This window comes from Oryza sativa, chromosome 11 (assembly GCF_034140825.1).
Source record: "Oryza sativa Japonica Group chromosome 11, ASM3414082v1".
NCBI lineage: Eukaryota > Viridiplantae > Streptophyta > Magnoliopsida > Poales > Poaceae > Oryza > Oryza sativa.
In genome coordinates, this window is record NC_089045.1 from 24,556,228 (window position 1) to 24,576,064 (window position 19,837).

Sequence of the window (19,837 nt, forward strand, 5' to 3'; positions counted from 1 at the left end):
CGCGCTGCCGGATCTGGCGAGGCGAAGCAGCGGCGGCGGCATGCTGGCGAGGCGAGGCGGCGGTGGCGCGCCGGCGACGGCGACGACCGGCCGCGCCGGCCTGGGCGCGCCGCCGGATCTGGCGAGCGAGGCGGCGGCGGCGGCGGCTAGGCTAGGCTAGGGTTCGAGTGGAGGCGCACGGGAGAGGAGGAGTAGAGATGAAAATGCTTCAGGGGCAATTTAGTCATTTTCATACGTGGGTCCCACATGTCATAGCGCATTCTCTAACAGAAGGTGGATGGAATGGCACACGGGTAAACGAAATTTTGTGTCATGGCATACAGGTGACTCAAAACTTTTTTATGGCACACGCGTAACCTCCAACTTTTTTAATGGCATAGGGGTAAAAGACTCTCTTCTTTGAGTGTATCGACCCAGTTTCAGAGGCAGGCACAACAGCCACAGTCTAGTCCACTGCTGGAGCTAAAACTTTACAGTTCTGAACATTTTGATGATGTAAAGCAGAATTTTCTGTCATATACTATCGACATCAGGGGGACTATTTGATAGCTTCCGTTTCTATATATCTTCAGCTTTACAGTTGTACTACCAGATATCATACAACAACAGGGTAGTAAAGTATTCCAGTTATGCATTGTTTTTAGGATGATATACCACATATCTTAAGTAATTACTTCGAAACTACTTTTCTTGCATGTGCGAGTACGCATCGTAAGAAGGGTACCGCTCAGTTTTGTATCCAGATCGATCTTACTTTGTTATGTGTTCTTTCAGTCGAGTACTCGAGTGAAGTATCCAGTATCCACCCAAGTTTCCAAATTTTCAGGATTTAGAAGATATATCAGTTTCCAAAATTTTGATATTCAATAGGTAGATTGTTGAAAAAATATCATTGCAAAGATACGTGAATTGCAAAATACCATTATATATAAAAACGACATGTAGGTTCCGGACCTATATGTCAATGACGTATACGATATACAATGGCATTTTCCAACTTTACGATTTTTTGCGATGATGCGAAACAAATTGGCCCCTCATGTTTCTTTTTCTAAAGTGGATATCCAAATCACAGCACAACATTACTGCCATGGTATTTTTGCAATATCACTTCATCTATAAAAGGGAGGGTATTTCCAAATAGGCGCATGCCAATTCAAGTATTGGCGAGCCATAAGGGCTTTGCAACAATATATGCCGCACAAGTCGAGAGAGAGAGAGAACCCCTGAACTACTTAAGCTGTATAAATGGCTCTCAAACAATGTAAAAATGTTCGAATAACATAGAGGTCTCGACATGGTTCGAATAACATGGTTATTGATGTGGCCAGAATATAAACAACACTGGAAAAAAAAACTATTCATGAAAAAAACAAAGTACATAAATGATGATGTATGATCATGAATTTCATTACGTTTTAATAGAATAGATAGTAGATTTACATTCACAATTGATCAGTTATCACCTCCATTTGGTGAAACGTTGTTACTGGTAAGTGAAGATCTGATGGAAAAGTTGGCAGCAATGAGACATTTTGTCAATCTTATCTTTGTATCATAACATCAGAAAGCCACAGTAACTTTTACAATGTTTTACCTAAACATATTGGACGCAGTTACAACTTACAACACCATACATAAAAAAAAGAGGAACATGAAGCCTTCAAGGAAAGTAACTTAAGATGTCACTTAAACAGGAGTACAAACAAAAGTATTATTCAAACAAGAGCACCTAACTATAGTAGAGAAAGAATTTGTCCCAACAGGACAAATTACTACAGGTTGAATTTATCCAAATTGAAGCTCTTGAGCTCTAGCCCACTAGTCGATCGAGGGCATATCAAATGTATCCAAATAGGAGCTCCCACTGTTACTCAACTCTCTCTCATTAATAAATGGAGGGAGTAATCCAAATTGGAGGTGGCCAGTTAAGCCAAGGAAGGACATAAGGTGGATCACCAAAGCTTTCAAGAGTCTCACTCTTGAAGTTCCAAATGCCCAGCTCCCGCCAAGTATGTTTATTTACACATATTTCTTCGTAAGCATCATCCGCAAGATACGCACAACCTGCCTTCAAGTTTGGAAAATCCTTAGCTGAAAGGCAAACACTGGAATTGAAACCCATGAAAAGAACATAATCTTCCAGTGAATCCATCTTGACAAGTTTCCGACCATCGATATCGACCTTGAACAGCAGTATTTCATCCGTGTACAGCTCCTGACATGGATCATAAACATCATCACAATCCTCCGGAGGGAAGCGTACGGGCGTATCAACCCAACGCGGATCCCTACACCTCCAGACCTGCACCATATCGCCGCGGGGCGTCACGGCGATCGATTTGTTAGGATTATCCCAGAGCGCGATTTCTTTGAAAATCAGGCTTGCGACCGGAGAAGAAGGTCCATTCAGATTTAGCGTATGGATCGAGCCCAGACAGTTTAACAGGTAGAACAACCTGTCATTCTTGTTGTAGAATGCATATCTGTAGCCCGTTTCCGGGAGATTCTCGATGCCGGTGAGCCGTGTCCAGCTCCGGTCGCCGACGCGGGCGAAGGAGAGCTCCCCGTCCGGCCTGTGCAGGAGGAGGACGATGCACTCGCTTCCGGCGGATGGGCTGCAGGAGAGGGTGACCCGGTAGTACAAGAAAAGGCGTAATCTCTGTGGATGATACGGCACGGGTAGCCACTGAGGATCATGGCGGCGCATCCAATTGTCCTGATTGCTGTACATGAGGCGGCCTCGATCATCGGTGAAGCTCTCGACGTGGTAGAGCTCCGTGACGGGCGGGAGATCGATCTGGACGCCTGATAGCGGGTTGATCACCTGCAGGTTGGAGAGCTCGTCGGCGGTGGCGACCCAGCCGTGGTCGGAGCCGACCATGTAGCGGCGGCGGAACGCGGGAGACGGTAGGCGGAGCTTGAAGGTGGCGCCGCTGCTGGGGCTGTAGACCGTGGCGACGTCATCGTCATCGGCGTCGGCGTCACAGGAGTAGAGGAGGCATGGTGACTTGTCGGTGATGGGGAGGCGGAGGGAGGTGTAGGTGGAGCGCCACGACGAGCAGACGGCGCCGGCGTTGAGGAGGTCGGGGATCCCCAGCTTCCGCATCACCAAGAATAGGATGTCGTCGGGGAGACTCGTCCAGTCCGCCGCCGCCGCCGCCATGGTGGCCGCCGCGACCGCGAGGAAACCCTAACCCTAGTTGGAGCCCTAAAAACAATGGGAATTGGGGATTTCTTTCTTTGCTTCGTCCCTCGCGCGCGTCCTCACTTCGTCTTCTCGGATTCGTCGAGCAGCGCTGACCTCTCAAGAGGCAACTTTTCCTCTTTCTTCTTGGTGATTTGGTTCGCTCTTGCATAAAGGGCCAAAAAGACGTGCCGAGTCCGAGTTCCGTGGTGCTAAAAACAAGCGACGTTGGCTGGAGCCGAACAAAAGCTGAGCGCGCTAAATGGGCCGGGTAGGATTTGGACTTGTGCGGCCTGGCCTTGAACTGTGTGGGCCAGATTAGACTGGGCCAGCTTTGGCGGGAAATTTTGAATTAAACACAAGTAGCAGCCCAAGCAACGGTATGGCCTGTGGAGCGTGGTCTCGCGGACGCCGGCATCAGCTGCTTTAGAAGGTCATCATCGCGGACATATACCCTTCGTCCCATAAAAGCATTTTTTTAAAGATAAACCTGAACAAATACTTATTTGAATCCATCATTAGAAATTGGTTTTTATGGGACACAGAGAGTATAGCCTTATAGGACTATCTTCCATGGACAGAAGCTCGAGGTTATAGACAGTTTGAATGATCATGTTCTGTTTCTCGGTTACAATGCCAGCAACAAGGATTTCCGTATATTTGGACTCTAATTGTGCCTATATCACGGTCGAGTTTGTCAACTATTTTAAATACAAGCGAGAAATTGGCGTGTGAAGCATCGGATGTCAGAGCTTGCAAAGCCTTGATGGTGTGCCACCCCTCAAAGATCCTTGGTTGAATTGGCCTAAGCCTACCCTCCCTTTTATAGATGAAGTGATATTGCAACAACAACGAGGCGGTTGTGCCTACCTCACCAACGACTACGACAAATTTAGCGTGATATTGGTAGATGGACACAAGGCAGGGAAGATGGAAAGGCTCGCCAACAATGCCAGCGTGGCGGCGCCGTTGTACCCTTGGCCCGGCTCCAGTCTGGATGACGCCCATCCCTCCTCCCGCCAGGATCTTTTGCCTTTAACATGAATTCATCAATAAAATGTCATTTGCATTTTGCAAGATATTTGATCTGTTTTGTCGAATGGATTATTATCTTCTCGGTAAAATTTATGTCGCTACCTTTTCATCCTCCTTAATGGAGTATGATGTGTATTTCTTAGCTGACATGCAGAGAAGTCGGGGCAATGCAATGGCAGTAAGGGGGACTCTGGGAGTATGGGCTTCAACGGGCCACACCATTTGTTGGACTTTTACTAGTTTTGAATTCAAAATTTTCCCACCAAACCAGCCCACGTCACTGGAGGCCAGGCCGCCAAAATCCAATCCAAACCAGCCCACTTAACTCTCGCAGACTTTTCTTGGGCCAGGCCTACGTCGCAATAATGGGCCCGAAACACGCCGTGGTGCAGGCGGCCCAGTATTTGCCTTATCCACTGGGCGGGTCTGGAAGACTGAACTTGGAACGGCTCTGAAACAAGTTACGTACTAATACTGTGCTAAAAATATACTGCCTGTCCCTAAAATATGAAGGATTTTAAGTAGATGTGACGTATTCTACTACTACGAATCTAGACATGACGAGAGTACTACTGCTGAGTCCTGACAGAGGGAGAAAGAGACACAGAGTACACCATGAACTACTTAAGTTTTATAGTGGCTCTCTCAAACCAGGCAAAGCTGTTTGTTCATCCTAGAGAGGTCTCGACATGGTTCGAATAACATGGCTATTGATGTGGCATACTGCAGGCATCATCATAGAACAAATAATCATGTACATTTTTTTTCTTGAGAACCCATATGCATGCCTCTTCACATTTAAAATAAAGACAAAATTGGTTTTATAGCATCAAACGTTTGTGATTTTTGTATGTTAGCACCGAAAGTTCGTTCTTCACTCCAATAGCACCAAAATTTTGATGTTGTTAAAGTGAACTATGAATTTTCCCTTGGTGCTATAAAACCAAAATAACGAGCTTTCGATACTATAGAACCATTTTTAAAAGAAAAAACATAAAATGATGATGTATGATCACGAGTTTCATCAAGTTTTAATAGCATAAATAGTAAATTTACTGAAGCGTATATTACATTCACAATTGATCAGTTATCACCCCAATTTGGTGAAACATTCAGTGGTATAACTAGTAAAGTGAAGCTGAGATGGCAAAGTTGCTAGCAGCAATGGTACAGTATGTCAATCTTTTGTAGAAGCCTAAAAACTTTCACAATAATTTGCTGATCAGTTAACTTAGCTCTCAACATATTCAGAGACAATGATAGCACAGTGAAAAAAAAAAGGCTAGCAGCTCCAAACACTTTATGTAACTGCAACACTGGATTGACAACAATCGTCTTGTTTCTTCAGAAAGAGGTATCAAAATAAACACTGGCACCTAAGTTAGCTGAAGGTGTCACCTATATAGGAGCTTCTAACCAACAACGGTGTTATTCAAACAAGATGACCTAACTAATACAGAAAGAATTTGTCCCAACAGGACAAATTACTACATGTTGAATTTGAACAAATTGGAGCTCCTCAGCTCTTGCCCTCTTGTATTAAACAACAGAGATCGAGCTCCCATCAATACACATAATTCATCTAAATAGGAGCTCCTGACAATAACTCAGCTCTTTCTTTCTAAAGAATGGAGGGCGTAATCCAAATTGGAGGTGGCCAGTTAAGCCAAGGAAGGACAGACTGTGGATCACCGAGGCTTTCAAGAGTCTCACTCTTGAAGTTCCAAATGCCAACCTCCCGCAGAGTATGTTTATTTATACCTATCTCTTCATAAGAATCATCTGCGAGATAGGCACAACCTGGCCTTAAATTTGGAAATTCCTTAGCTGAAAGGCAGATACTGGAATTGAAACCCAGGAACAAAACATAATCTTTCAGTGAATCAATCTTGTCAAGCTTCTGATCATCGAAATCAACCTTGTACAGCAGCATTTCATCCGTGTACAGCTCCTGACATGGATCATGAACATCTTCAGAATCCTCCGAAGGAAACTGAACCGGAGCATCATTCCAACACAGCTCCCTGCATCTCCAGACTTGCAACATATCGCCGCGGGGTGTCATCACGATCGATTTGGTAGGATTATCCCAGGCAGTGACCCCTTTCAAAATCTCGTTTACAACGGGAGAGGGTCCATTCAGATTTAGCGTATGGATCGAGCCCTGAAAGTGTAACAGGTAGAACAACCCGTCATTCTTGTTGTAGACTGCACATCTGTAGCCTCTGTCCCAGAGATTTTCAATATCAGTGAGCCTTGTCCAACTATGGTCGCCGATGCGGGCGAAGGAGAGCTGCCCGTCCGGGCTGTGCAGGAGGAGGACGACGCACTCGCTCCCGGCGGATGGGCTGCAGGAGAGGATCACCCGGAAGTACAAGAAAAGGCGTAATCTCTGTGGAGGATACGGCACGGGAAACCCAAGAGGATCATCGCGGTGCATCGAATCCTCGTAATTGTTGTACATGAGGCTCCCTTGCTCGTCGGTGAAGCTCTCGACGTTGTAGAGCTCCGTGACGGGCGGGAGATCGATCTGGACGCCTGATAGCGGGTTGATCACCTGCAGGTTGGAGAGCTCGTCGGCGGTGACGATCCAGCCGTGGTCGGAGCCGACCGTGTAGCGGCGGCGGAACGGCGGGCCGGGCAGGCGGACCTTGAAGGTAGCATTGTTGCTGGGGCTGTAGAACGTGGCGAGATCTGGATCATCCGCCTCACAGGAGTAGAGCAGGCAAGGCGACTTGTCCGTGATTGGGAAGCGGACACGGCGGACGGCCGTGCAGGCGGCGCGCCATGAGGCGCAGACGGCCCCGGCGCTGAGAAGGTCGGGGATCTCCAGCTTCCCCATGACGACGATCACGATGTCTTTGGGGAGACTGGACCAATCCGAGATACCCATGGATGCGCGCAAGGAGCCGAACAACACAAGTACGAATGAAATCGAATGGAATTAGGGATTTCTTCCCCCCAAATTCGTGGATCCGTCAAGGCTCTTCTCTTCTTCCCACGATCTGCGTTTCTCGCTGGACCGCGGATTTAAGCAAGCCCTCGCCGACGGAAACCGAATCGGTCGGCAGGGCGCCGCAAGATCGGATTCGAACCATCACAGATTCCGATTCCGATTCCGATTCCGATGCGGACCAGCTAGCGGTTGAGTGGACGGCGAGGCGGCGGCGCTATGGCGGGATGGAAGGCAACTATGGTGGACGAGCTGGCGGCGAGAGGTGTGGCGGGGAGGACGGAGGCGCAGCCGCGGAGATGGGGATCGGCAGGGCATCGCTCACGGTGGCGGCGCTGGGGAAGACGTGGGACCTCTCACTCCTAGGCTAGGGCTTCGCTGTGGGCGAGCTTTCTTTGGATCAAGAGAAATTTGGGATTATATTATATTATTAAAAGTGGTCTTTCCTGAAATGCTATGGTATAAAAAGGTTTTGATAAGATGTTACTCTCAACTAGTAGAGGTTGAGGTATTTGTTAAAATGTCATTTCGTTTGTTTCTTCCGAATCAAAATCATTTTTTTCTCTTTTTCATAGTTAGATGGATCAAAATGCCCTTGACTAGAATGACTAAGGGCTTCTTGCTGGGAACACAAATCCATGAAGAGATAATCCAAGAAATGCCATTGACAAGCGTCCAAGTCCCAGAAATGCTATCGACAAGTGTGAGTTCCATGAAATGCCATCGTACAAATGATTTTGTCCCAAAAATGCCATCGCCGTTAGGGTTCCGTCCATTTTGCGCCGTTAAATACACTGTTCATCCTATAGAACTTAACGGCACGGAGTGGACGGAACCCTAACGTCGATGGCATTTTTGGGACAAAGTTGTTTGTACGATGGCATTTCTTGGAACTCATACTTGTCGATGGCATTTCTGGGATTTGGATGCTTGTCAATGGCATTTCATGGATTATCTCATCCATGAATTTTATGGTATTTTTATAGCAATCAGTTTAATTCCAATAAAATTCCTCCAAAAATCCTACATTGCGAAGAATCCCTAAGCCAGACGACATCAAGTCTCTATCTAGATATTTATATAAAAACATTACACACAGATTATTTTTGGTAACTAATAAACTGTTACGACTTATAATTAGCTCCTGGCCAATCGATTGGGTTCTGAATACCTAGCTCAAGCCACGTGTTGTCAACTTCTCGCCATCTACTCGCCCCACCGTCGCCTCCCACCATAGCCCCACTGCCTTCATCGAGCCGCTGCCACCCCTATCAAACCCTAATGCACATGGTGCCACCAGGGCAAGCGAGGTACGTCGGCCGGAGGCGTTGTCCCGTTGTCCGAAGGCCGCCAATGACACAACAATACAACACCACATGAGGAAAGTTAGGTTATGGTTATGGTTATGGTTATCTTGGGGTGGTGACAACATCAGCTCGGTGTAAGCGACGTTGCTGGGAATTGTTGCCGGTTGGTCAACTTGTCAGAGGAGCGTGGGGCTGGCGTCGATGAGCGGGGGATGGTGGAAGGAGGTTCCACCTAGCTATCATCTACCTGATTAGAGGGATATTTAACTTTTTTTTTCATTTTCAAGATGTGTCAATTAAGGATTTGTTACTCGATGTTTATGCATGTGGGTCCTCATGTGTGTATGACATGTGGATCTAGTGGTAAATTCTTTATCACCACTTATAAGAGTGGCAAATAGTTAATTATTGCACCTGATTAAACGATGAAACATTAGGACAAGCGAGAAGGCTTGATTTGGATTCAACCATGGGCATTTTGGTCAGCCAAACTATGAGAAAAGACCAAGATGATTTTGACTCAGAAAAATGGCATTGGAGGGAAGACCCCTTTTGATTGAGAGTGGCACTTTACCGAAATTTATTTATGGCTCAACTGAATCCATGGCATTGGTGTGTTCTCTTTTACACTGAATGGCTGAATAGTTGGATGGTTTGTGATAATTATTTGAGAATACAAACGAATGAATTAACTACTATATAAAGCTGAAAATGTATTTAAAACAGTGTCCTAAGAAATTCATATATAGAAACTTTTCTTTTAGAAAAAACACATCTTTTGTAAGCTCGGCAAGCGTGCATATCCATCCATTCGGGGAAGTACGTAGTATACTAATACTTCCAACTAACTTCATGTAGTGTTGGTTAAGCGGGCATCTTAAATTAGAGACTATAGCATCTAAATTTGATGGCGCTCGAATCAAGTATCTCTCCGATTACGAACCCAGAATTATGGGTACATTTGCTTTCAGATCATTACTGTCGTAAACCTCTACGTTCTGGCATGTACAATCTCAAATTTTCAACATATCAGTAGTAGCAAACAGAACAGACGACAGACTTTTTTTTTTCTGGCGTAAATCTAACCCAGAAGAGAAATGTCGAATTGTCGATCTCACCAAGTATGTAATCTCCTGTATTGTATATACATGACCATGCCGTGGGCTGGGCGCGATGATCTCAAAGCAAAGGAGAATGGGAGATGCTCTCTATTCAATGCCTCAGCACTCAACATCACAACAGCAGTCAGCAAACGGTTGCAATCCTTGATGTGCTCCAGGAGAGGATCAGAGGACTGCCTCAATGCTAAACCTACAATGCTAAAGCCACATCAAACTTTTTGCTGCAGAGGACCCAGGAACAGTCTAGTGGGCGTCGATTATATCACAGCAACAGTCCAGGGTCACGCTTCTTGGCATGCTTAAAGCCAGACTGCAAGGAGACAAAACACAAATGGTGATGATATGGAATAACTCTGAACCAAATGTGAGTTAAATTCAAATGTGAAAGTTGACTAGGAATTGCCTTGACTATGCCCTTCATCATGTCCATGTCGCAAGCAAAGGATCGCCCCTCATCATCACAGCATACCTAACAAACAATTTGAAAATTACCCAGATAAGTACTACACAGGATGCTATTTATGATAATAGTAGAAACAAACCTATGGTAATCTGACACCACTTTCGCTCAAAAAAAGATAATCTCACTAAAATTACTTATTGCCTAGAAATTGATCCATCGACCAAAATGTCACAATAAAAAGTGATAGCAAGAACATGTTTCAATCAACTGATTTGGCAAGGATAACATAAATGACAACTCCAATATAAATATACCCCAGACTATTTTATGAAATACTTTTCATATGAAAACAACATTTTTGCAGCATAAATTACAGCCCCCTATCATCACCTTTTGACTAAGCACATCGAATTGATCTTACAAGTTACTTCCACGCGTGAAGTACATTGAACCTCGAGAAGAAATGATTTCACATTTTCACATATATGCATAAAAAGCAAAAACTTCTCTCAGCACATACCGCAGACGCCAGAGTATACATGCTCTCTGAATGCAGACCTTTATAGACATGACTAATGGCCAACTCTGCTGTTTTAGTGGGGACCTCATTCACACAGTTGCATTTCTTCTCAATAATGTGTAACCCAAAAAGAGTGTGCGTTTGGCATATACAACCAAGAAATTTTGGCACCAGAGATTCACCCTTGAACTCAAAATGCAAAGGAGTTTGTGCCATGTGCAACCTCTCAAGAACTGATTCCACAACTCTGTACACAGTGATGTTTCCAGCCTGCAATAATAAAATCATTTATGTCATTAGCTATGAAAGCAACATGCTGAAAAATTTTCTATGTTACAGCCAACATGCATACTCAGAAATGCAAGTGGAATACAGAAATTGGTCTGCAGTCAAGAATCAAAAGACAATACAAAGGTAACTCATGGATCAAACTTAGTAAGAACCTGCCACATTCTATCGCAAGAAATAGGATTTTAATCTAATCTACTCCGAAGAAATGCAAATTGGTGCACAAAATGGCCAAAAGATTATCATGGACTCACATGGATCACATAAATATTTACTTTTGTTTCTTTTAACAATTCGTATTATCTCCAGAACTAAAGGCCTAAAAAACCAAATAATAATTTAGTGTATTAGATGAGCGAACCAATGATACTATGTAAAACAAGCTTGGGAATAGTACATAGTACCAATAAAGTGGTTTAAGGACACTATTTTGCCTATCTGTTCTAAGAGTGCCCAAGTGGAACCATGGAGTAAAAAATCGAAAGATATTAGGGAGTGAGACCTATGACCTATCCAGTTCATTTTACATTAAATATTTATCCAATATAACTATGAGTAAAATATATATGGAGACGGTTAGCCTCTGATAAGAAATTTTCTATGTGATCTTTCCCAGAGATGCAGACTGCAAGTAGATAAGTGGGAAACAAATAGTGAATACAGCAGACCTTTTCATCAATCACAAAACATCTCAAGGAATCTACCATGAATATCACTGAGGGCCCGTTTAGTTCCCCAAAATTTTTTCCCAAAAACATCACATCGAATCTTTAGATATATACATGAAGCATTAAATATAGATAAAAAGAAAAACTAATTGCACAGTTATGGGGGAAATCGCGAGACGAATCTTTTAAGCCTAATTAGTCCGTGATTAGCCATAAGTGCTACAGTAACACACATGTGCTAATGACGGCTTAATTAGTCTCAAAAGATTCGTCTCGCGGTTTCCAGGCGAGTTCTGAAATTAGTTTTTCCATTCGTGTCCGAAAACCCCTTCCGACATCTGGTCAAACGTCTGATGTGACACCCAAAAATTTTCTTTTCCCCAACTAAACACACCCTAAACAAGGTAAGTCACATGTTGTGCACTACTTCTCATGATCCCAAGAATGCAGAGAAAATCACAGAGAGGTAAATTGATAGCTAAATATTAAAAAAAAAAACTGAAGGAGTCAAACACAAGTTAACCAGAGAATCACATCCAATCGAACCTGTCGTTCATAACCATTTTGTGGACGAGGATTATTAGCCAGTTTTTCCTGTCAACAATAAATATCATACATAAGGAAAAAAGTTATACTAGAAAACATGCTTTATCACAAGTTCAGTTCGTGCTGAAAGAACTATACTGACCCATAGGCAGGCCTTTGCCATAGGTGAGATGACCGTAAGATAATCTACTTGACAATTTTTCAAAAGCCATTTTTTCCAGTAATCCACCTCAGCATCAGGTAATAGCATCCCAACTTGTGCAGAGCCAATCTGTAAATACAGCAGCTAGGATTTAAGCACTGATCAACGAGATTAAAATGCTGCTATAAAATTAGAGAGCAACCAGAAGTTAACAAGAGGAAGACGATACCGCAGAATGAAAATAAGGCTTGAACTTGTACATGATGTACAGAATGTTGAGAAAAGTGACTTCGGAATCAATGAGCTCAAAGACAATTTCCTTAGCCCTGCTCAAGATCTTTTTCCTCTCTGCCAAATCATCTCCATCGGTTGTCTCCCATCTCCATGATTCGAGAAGCTCTTTCTCACAGTCAGATGCTCTTTTGGGTACTGATGATAGCAATTCCAATTCCTTCCTAATACGATCCTCATCCATAAGCCTCATGAGATACTGCAGGTATCAAGAGAAAACCAGAGAGGTAAAATAATTTGCCGGGCCGGCCAAAGAGAAGTAAAATAATAGCTAAATATCAAAAACTGAAGGAGCCAAAGACAAGTTACCTGAAGAATGACAGCCAAAGGAACCTCTGGTTCATGACCATTTTGTAGCTGAGCAAGTAAAGCATCCTCCGGGGAATTATTAACCAGTTTTTCCTGTCAATGATAAATATCATACACAAAAAAAAACTTACAGCAAACATGCTTTACGAGTTCGATTCGTGCTGAAAGAGATATACTGACCCAAAAACAAGCCTTTGCAATAGGTGACATGACTGCCTCAGCATCAACTAATAGCATTTTGATGTATGCAAGGCCAATTTGCAAGTAAAGCAACTAGGATTTAAGCATTGATCAACAAGATTAAAGTGTTACATATTTCTAGGAAATGCTAACAAAAGGAGTCCACCAACTTAATAAGGTAGAGCTGAGTTTAGTTTGAACTGGAAGCTACTTATCTATGCTTCTACATCTCTATTTTCCTAACATGGATAATTTAAGTTTATCTGACTGTCAGTAAAGGTGCTATATGAAAAGTCTCAGTGAATCATATGGTTATTTTACCATGTTGCTAACAATGCAGGGAGATATGCAGTTAGTATATTCAGCATACTTGTATGAAATAAAGTGAATTACACTTAAGTCGGTTATTCTAACAACAGTGCACCACCGTCATGGAAGATGAGACACCATTAAAAGTCTGAACAAATCCAAACAGAACCAAATCATTCATATAACATGATTGATGAATCCAACAATAGATCTTCCTAAATTATGTTCGACCTAAATATACAATATATGACAAACGTTCAAAATTTTCTAATTTGCATACTTCTCTCCGAAAAAAAGAAAAGAACTTCGGCACTAGTAAGTTACGTTTCCATATTTCCCAATCAGGTTCACCAAAAAGAAAACATCATTTGGCGAGGTTGAAGATGAATATTTCAACTTTGCAACACAATTTGAAAGGCGTGCAGAGAATTTTACTTTGCTAGTTAAGTAATTTTTCTATGGATAACAGAAGCTATGTAACACATTGCATATATCTAACAAAAGCAACAGTAGTACATATTTATGTGTTACTGCAATCAATTCACGAGATGTAGAAACATTTTCATTTCAATCATCACCATTATTGGAGTCTACAATTTTTTCATGTTAGAAATAGAAACTTATACTCATCAACATTCTCTATGACCATTAGTACCAAATGTGCAGGTATATCAGTACAACTTATTATAAACATAAGTCATCCCAATTAATTTTAGAATAGTTAAAACAACTCATCACAAACAGGACATGTTTGATGTTGTTTGCAGAAAAAGAATTAGTTGCAACAGAGTGCGTCAAGATGATACAAATAAAAGGACATAAAATTGGCACTAGATGCTTACCAATTTCACAGGAATGCCTCCACCTCCACATTCAGCAAGCGTGCTAATGATTTTCTCGGAGTGCTTGGTTATGCCAGTCATGGTCTTGCTTGTTCTTGAAATAATTCTTGCATTTTGTGCACTGGAACGTCCTCCCCTTATTCTCAGACATGAATTTGGGGTGGACGCGCTTGTAGTGTGGCTCCATCCCCCCAGCATCCAAGAACCTCTCCTTGTAGACCCCCGATTGCAAAGATTCCATGTAGCATAGGGCACATGGCTTCCTGGCTGGTTTATTGGGCCTCTTCTTGTTGATTGAGGCAGCGATGTCATACTGGCTCTGCAATCCAGCTGCAACTTCATCAGTGCTGCCTTTCTTGCAGTTGAGATTGGACGCCTGGCAGATGTGCCCCCCCTCTTCTGCATCATCACGGTCGCCCAAACCCTCGTCCCCATCTTCCTCGTAGAAACCCTCTTCCTCGTCGGCGTCGGGGACCGCCGCGTACACCGCATCCTGTCCCGCGGCGCCTGCCTCCGCGCCCGCAACAGGAATCGCCGCGAATCCAGGAGGAAAGCCGACGCCCGCCGCGCCGCCTCCGCCCAGCACGGGCCCCGCGAATCCACCGCCCAAGAGCCCGTCTCCACCCTCGCCGTCGTCCGCTGGTGCTCCTCCGCCGCCTCCATTGTCCATATGGTAGGGTAAGCTGAAGCGGAAGCGGAAGCAAGCGCGGGGCGGCGCTACTTGTGCTGATCTTGGGGCGAGGAGCGGTGCGGAAACCGGGATCGGAAACAAGCGCGTCCTTGTGCTGGCCTCGCGCCGGAATCGGGGGGCGAGGAGCGGCGGCGGCGGTGGCGGTGGCGGTGGGCGGTGGCGGTTATCGCGCGCCGGAGACGGGGAAGATTGCCTGAAACGGAAAGGGGCCGTGGGGTTTCTCGGGAAGGAGCGCGCCCGCGTGGTTATGCCGTTTTTACCCTCTCAGGCACGGGCCGGCCCATACTACACTCACCTCGCACCGGCCCACGGCCCGAGAAGTCAGACCCCGCGCCTTCCCGCGCGCGATCGAACCGATGGCTGACGCGTGTCCCCGCGAGCCCAGCGCGACCGCTCCGATCTTTCCACGAGACGTCTCCGAGGCTCGTGTGCGCCGTTTGACCGCTACGTGAGCGTTTGTCAAATACTCTACCCGTCAAAAAAAAAAAAAAACCTCTAATATTGGTTGAGACCTGTACAGATTCGTTGTATTAAAAAAGTCTTATCCAATTCATTATTTTTTTATGAGATGGAGGGAGTAGTTTCCTCTCCCTCGTTGCCAGCTTAGCTCAGTTCGTTAACATTAATGGGTTAAAAGACATGAACTACCCTCATTTATATCATATTAATAATTCTAAATATATTTTTTATCATATATTAATATAATAATAAATACTAACTAATAAGTAATTTACTAAATACAAAGTGATATCTTAAACGAGCAGTTTGCAAGCTAAGCTCGTTAAAAGAGACAAGCTAAAAGGCTATCTCGGCTTGACTTATTGAGAATACGAGTTCGAGCCAATCCAAGTTGAACTCGCCACGAGTCAATCTGAGCCACAGGTCACGAGCTGTTTTTTTCCACCCCTGCCTAGGGCACCTATAATATATGAAAAGGTTGTCCATATAGCTATATATGTGATCACTTAATTATTGTGAGAATGATCCATATAACAATTTTTATTATGAGCTATCCAAATAATATCAAGGCTCTAAGAAATAAATAACAATAACTTTTCAATCCTCTCTTCCCTCATATGATAGCTAATTGAAGGGGACTAGTAGGACCATGCTAATTCCTTCTGTTATTTATGCATTGAGCAACCTTGTCTAATATATAGACCAACCTTGTAATCCAAGAGGGCAAGAGGTATCATATACACTGAGCATACTAGCCAACCAGCGAATTCAGGCCATATGGCCCATTCCAATGCAGTAGTCAAACTCTCTGTGGAAGATTTGTACGGCGTATGTATGATCAAGCAAGTCGGCAATGGTGATTAAATGTCACATCGAGCTTTGACGCCATAGCCGCCAGAATCCTTGGAACTATAAGAGCAGAGCAAGTCAAGCAGTCAAATCAATTGCTCAAGCAAAGAAGCTACTACAGCTTGCTCGGTTCAGTTCAGACACACACAGTGCTCGCCTTGAGCTGCCACCCATTATGGCCGCCGGATTCGTGGACGACGAGGGGCGGCGGCGGAGCGGCAGCGGGAGGGTCACGGCGTTCGTGGCGCTGTCCTGCGCCACGGCGGCGATGGGCGGCGCCATCTACGGCTACGACATCAGCATCGCCGGCGGCGTGTCGTCCATGGAGCCGTTCCTGAGGGACTTCTTCCCGGGCGTGCTCCGGCGGATGGCGGGAGGCGGCGGCGGCGCCGACGGTGGCGCGCCGCGCGTCAGCAACTACTGCAAGTTCGACAGTCAGCTGCTGACGCTCTTCACCTCATCGCTCTACATCTCCGGCCTGCTCACCGCCGTGCTCCTCGCGTCGTGGGTCACGGCCAGCCGCGGCCGCCGCGCGTCCATGATCCTCGGCGGCTTCGCCTACATCGCCGGCGCGGCGGTCAGCGGCGCTGCCGTCAACGTGTCCATGGCCATCCTCGGCAGGGCGCTCCTCGGCGTCGGCCTCGGCTTCACCACCCAGGTCACAGCACTAAAAAATAAATTATTCTCGAATTCTTGATGTGCCATTTGGACAAATCTTGTGCAAAGTTTTTCTAAACTTTGCAAATTCTTGAAACATTTTTGCAGTCTGTGCAACTCTACGTGGCTGAAATGGCACCGGCGCGATACCGGGGAGCATTCAGCAACGGCATCCAGTTCAGCCTGTGTCTCGGAGCTCTCGCCGCCACGACCGTGAACTTCGCCGTGGAGAAGATCAGGGGAGGCTGGGGGTGGAGGCTCTCGCTGGCGCTGGCCGGCGTGCCCGCTGTGTTCCTCACCGTCGGCGCCGTCTTCTTGCCGGAGACGCCGAACAGCCTCGTCCAGCAAGGCAAAGACCGTGACACGGTCAAGGCGTTGCTGCAGAGGATCAGGGGCGTCGACGCCGTCGACGACGAGCTGGACGAGATCGTCGCCGCGAACGCCGCGGCGGCGGCGGCGCACGGCGAGAACGGCCTGTGGCTGATCCTGTCGCGGCGCCGGTACAGGCCGCAGCTCGCCATGGCCGTCCTGATACCGGCGTTCACGCAGCTGACGGGCATCAACGCGATCGGGTTCTACCTGCCGGTGCTGCTGCGCACCGTCGGCATGGGCGAGAGCGCGGCGCTGCTCGCCACGGTGATCCTGGTGGTCGTCTCCTCGGCGTCGACGCTCGCGTCCATGTTCCTCGTCGACCGCTTCGGCAGGAGGGCGCTGCTCCTCGCCGGCGGCGCCCAGATGCTCGTCTCGGAGGCGCTGATCGGCAGCATCATGGCGGCGAAGCTGGGCGACGAAGGCGCGCCGAGCAAGGCGTACGCCACGCTGCTCGTCGTCCTCATCGGCGTCTACTCGACGGGCTTCGGGTGGTCGTGGGGTCCCCTGAGCTGGCTGGTGCCCACCGAGGTCCTGCCGCTGGAGGTCCGGTCGGCGGGGCAGAGCGTGGCGGTGGCGACGTGCTTCGCGCTCACCGTGCTCGTCGCGCAGTGCTTCCTCGCCGCGCTGTGCCGGATGAAGGCGTGGATCTTCTTCTTCTTCGCTGGGTGGATCGCCGCCATGACGGCTTTCGTCTACTTCTTCTTGCCGGAGACGAAGGGGATTCCGATCGAACAGGTTGGGAGCGTGTGGGAGGAGCACTGGTTCTGGAGGAGGATAGTTGGGACTGATGAAATCCATGCAAGTTCCAAGCTGTCAAAATAGATTGATGAATTAAAGATAAATCTGTTATTGGATCCCTTTGAAAGTATAAAGTGGAATTGCCTGTGTTAGAGCAAGTTTAACAGTATAGTCTACTACTAGCTCCAATTCATCTATAGCAATGTAATAACCAATTCATACAATAGTTGCTTGCTATATTATTATATAATGTATGGTCCCACCTGTCATACACACATTGCGTCTTGGAGTTCGTGCTGTAACTAGCTACAGATCTGTAGCCCGCTGCTATTCTCTCTCATATTTTATCTTATTAAAATATGTTTATAGCTGGCTAATTGCTTGTATCTGCTCTTAGAACATTAGCTTAGGCTTTAGGGTTTAACTTATCGGTGCATGCAACTCAATATTTCCAGCGAGGGGATTTTCTTAATATAGATTTATGAATTAAAACTTTGTTACATGTTCCTAAGTTTCTCTTGATGATGGAATCTTTGCATCGAGATGTATCAGTCCATGTTCCTAGAAGCATCCGATGAAGCTCATATTCTTTAGATGATTCAGCACCGTTTGTTCACTACTGGACAACCGTTCTTTTATCCCAAAATACAAATATCTCGATTAGATTTAGAACCGATACTAAAGATATTTTTAGTATCGGTTCTAAAAGTCCAAGTCGCAAAAACATCTTTAGTTTCGGTTGATGTCACCAACAATCTTTAGTATTGGTTGGTAACACCAATCCGGACTAAAACTATTTTTAGTATCGATTGGTATGTCTCAAAGGTTAGTTAAAAAAACAAAGCAGCTCCATCTAAGTCAGATGTGTGTGGTAGATAGAATGGTAACATGCGTGAGGGCTGAGGTGATAGATCTTGAGTTTAAATCTCACATCTCACATATTATTTTTGATTTAGAATGAATCTTAATTTAGCACCGGTTGATGCTTGTAGCTTTACATTTCGTATAAATCCTCTGCGTCTGTCTCTTTTGGTGGCACCCCATGAGGTGCAAAACTTGTTATTTCTCTTATCTTTGATGAAATTGGCAGAGCTTCCTGTCTTTCCCCTCGAAAAAAATTTGTCGATCATAATCTTTTTCAGTTACCACAGTACAAGAAACTATATAGCACCAAGGTCTGTTGAAACAAACCAGGGTTCATCTAAATCTCAACCAATTGTCCATCTACATGAGAAAATGTTACATATCGACAGAGATTATTACACTAGCTATCTTCCATTATCTTAAAACATAAAAATAATCGAGTGGTGTATAGTAATGGAGTCATTTTGAGTGTGCCTATTTTTGTGAGGGGTGTTGTTGTCATTTTTTAGTTTTGTCAAGGGGGCACATTCTCATACGTTGATACGTATGCGTGCATAGTGGTCACTCACGTATCATTTTCTGTAGAATTGGAAAAATAAAATGAACACTAGTACCGTACTCGGCAATGCTACATGCCTATATATGATAAGCTGCCAATTATTAGTGCACCTTGAGTCAATCATGCCGTGGAAAAAACGTACTACAGTCTACAGTATGAGACGGCCCATAGCAAAATTCTTCGGGCTGCCAAGCAAGGGCACATCAAGCTTTGACAGTTTGGACATTTATAGTGTTTGGTTCGACTAATAGAATTAGCGAAGCAATGAAACTTTTTCGTTTCACATAGTTGCAACGTTAAAATCGTTTCGTGGGATCCGCGAAGAAGAATCAACCAATCTTCTTCTTGCATGCATGCATAACAAATACTTTATCCATATTTTAATATATGACACCGTTGACTTTTTAACAAACGTATGACCTTTTGTCTTATTCAAAAAAATTTATGTAATTATCATTTATTTTATTGTGACTTTGATTTATCATCAAATGTTCTTTAAACGTGACATAAGTATTTTTGTATTTGCATAAAAAATTTAAATAAGACG

At 45.1% G+C, this 19,837-nt stretch overlaps 4 protein-coding genes across 4 annotated transcripts; 1 reads left to right on the forward strand and 3 right to left on the reverse strand.

Annotated features, from left to right (window-relative positions):
- Positions 1-1,534: 1,534 nt before the first annotated feature.
- Positions 1,535-3,301, reverse strand: LOC4350834 (F-box protein At2g14290). Its single transcript, XM_015761233.3, has one exon. The coding sequence runs from the start codon at positions 3,164-3,166 to the stop codon at positions 1,889-1,891; it is 1,278 nt and encodes a 425-aa protein (XP_015616719.1). The 5' UTR covers positions 3,167-3,301; the 3' UTR covers positions 1,535-1,888.
- Positions 3,302-5,490: 2,189 nt separating this feature from the next.
- On the reverse strand, positions 5,491-7,539 carry LOC4350835 (F-box protein SKIP23). Its single transcript, XM_015759955.3, has one exon. It carries the CDS (start codon positions 7,113-7,115, stop codon positions 5,844-5,846), a length of 1,272 nt encoding a protein of 423 aa, XP_015615441.1. The 5' UTR covers positions 7,116-7,539; the 3' UTR covers positions 5,491-5,843.
- A 1,976-nt stretch (positions 7,540-9,515) lies between these two features.
- On the reverse strand, positions 9,516-15,015 carry LOC9266484 (uncharacterized). The gene is made up of 8 exons (XM_015760517.3): positions 14,102-15,015; positions 12,771-12,863; positions 12,400-12,660; positions 12,171-12,299; positions 12,029-12,076; positions 10,527-10,796; positions 10,007-10,072; positions 9,516-9,913 (listed from the first exon to the last, which is right to left on the reverse strand). Exons 1-8 carry the CDS (start codon positions 14,762-14,764, stop codon positions 9,866-9,868), a joined length of 1,578 nt encoding a protein of 525 aa, XP_015616003.1. The 5' UTR covers positions 14,765-15,015; the 3' UTR covers positions 9,516-9,865.
- A 1,178-nt stretch (positions 15,016-16,193) lies between these two features.
- Positions 16,194-18,136, forward strand: LOC4350836 (hexose carrier protein HEX6). Its single transcript, XM_015760196.3, has 2 exons — positions 16,194-16,758; positions 16,866-18,136. The coding sequence occupies exons 1-2, from the start codon at positions 16,276-16,278 to the stop codon at positions 17,949-17,951; spliced, it is 1,569 nt and encodes a 522-aa protein (XP_015615682.1). The 5' UTR covers positions 16,194-16,275; the 3' UTR covers positions 17,952-18,136.
- The last annotated feature ends 1,701 nt before the right edge of the window (positions 18,137-19,837 follow it).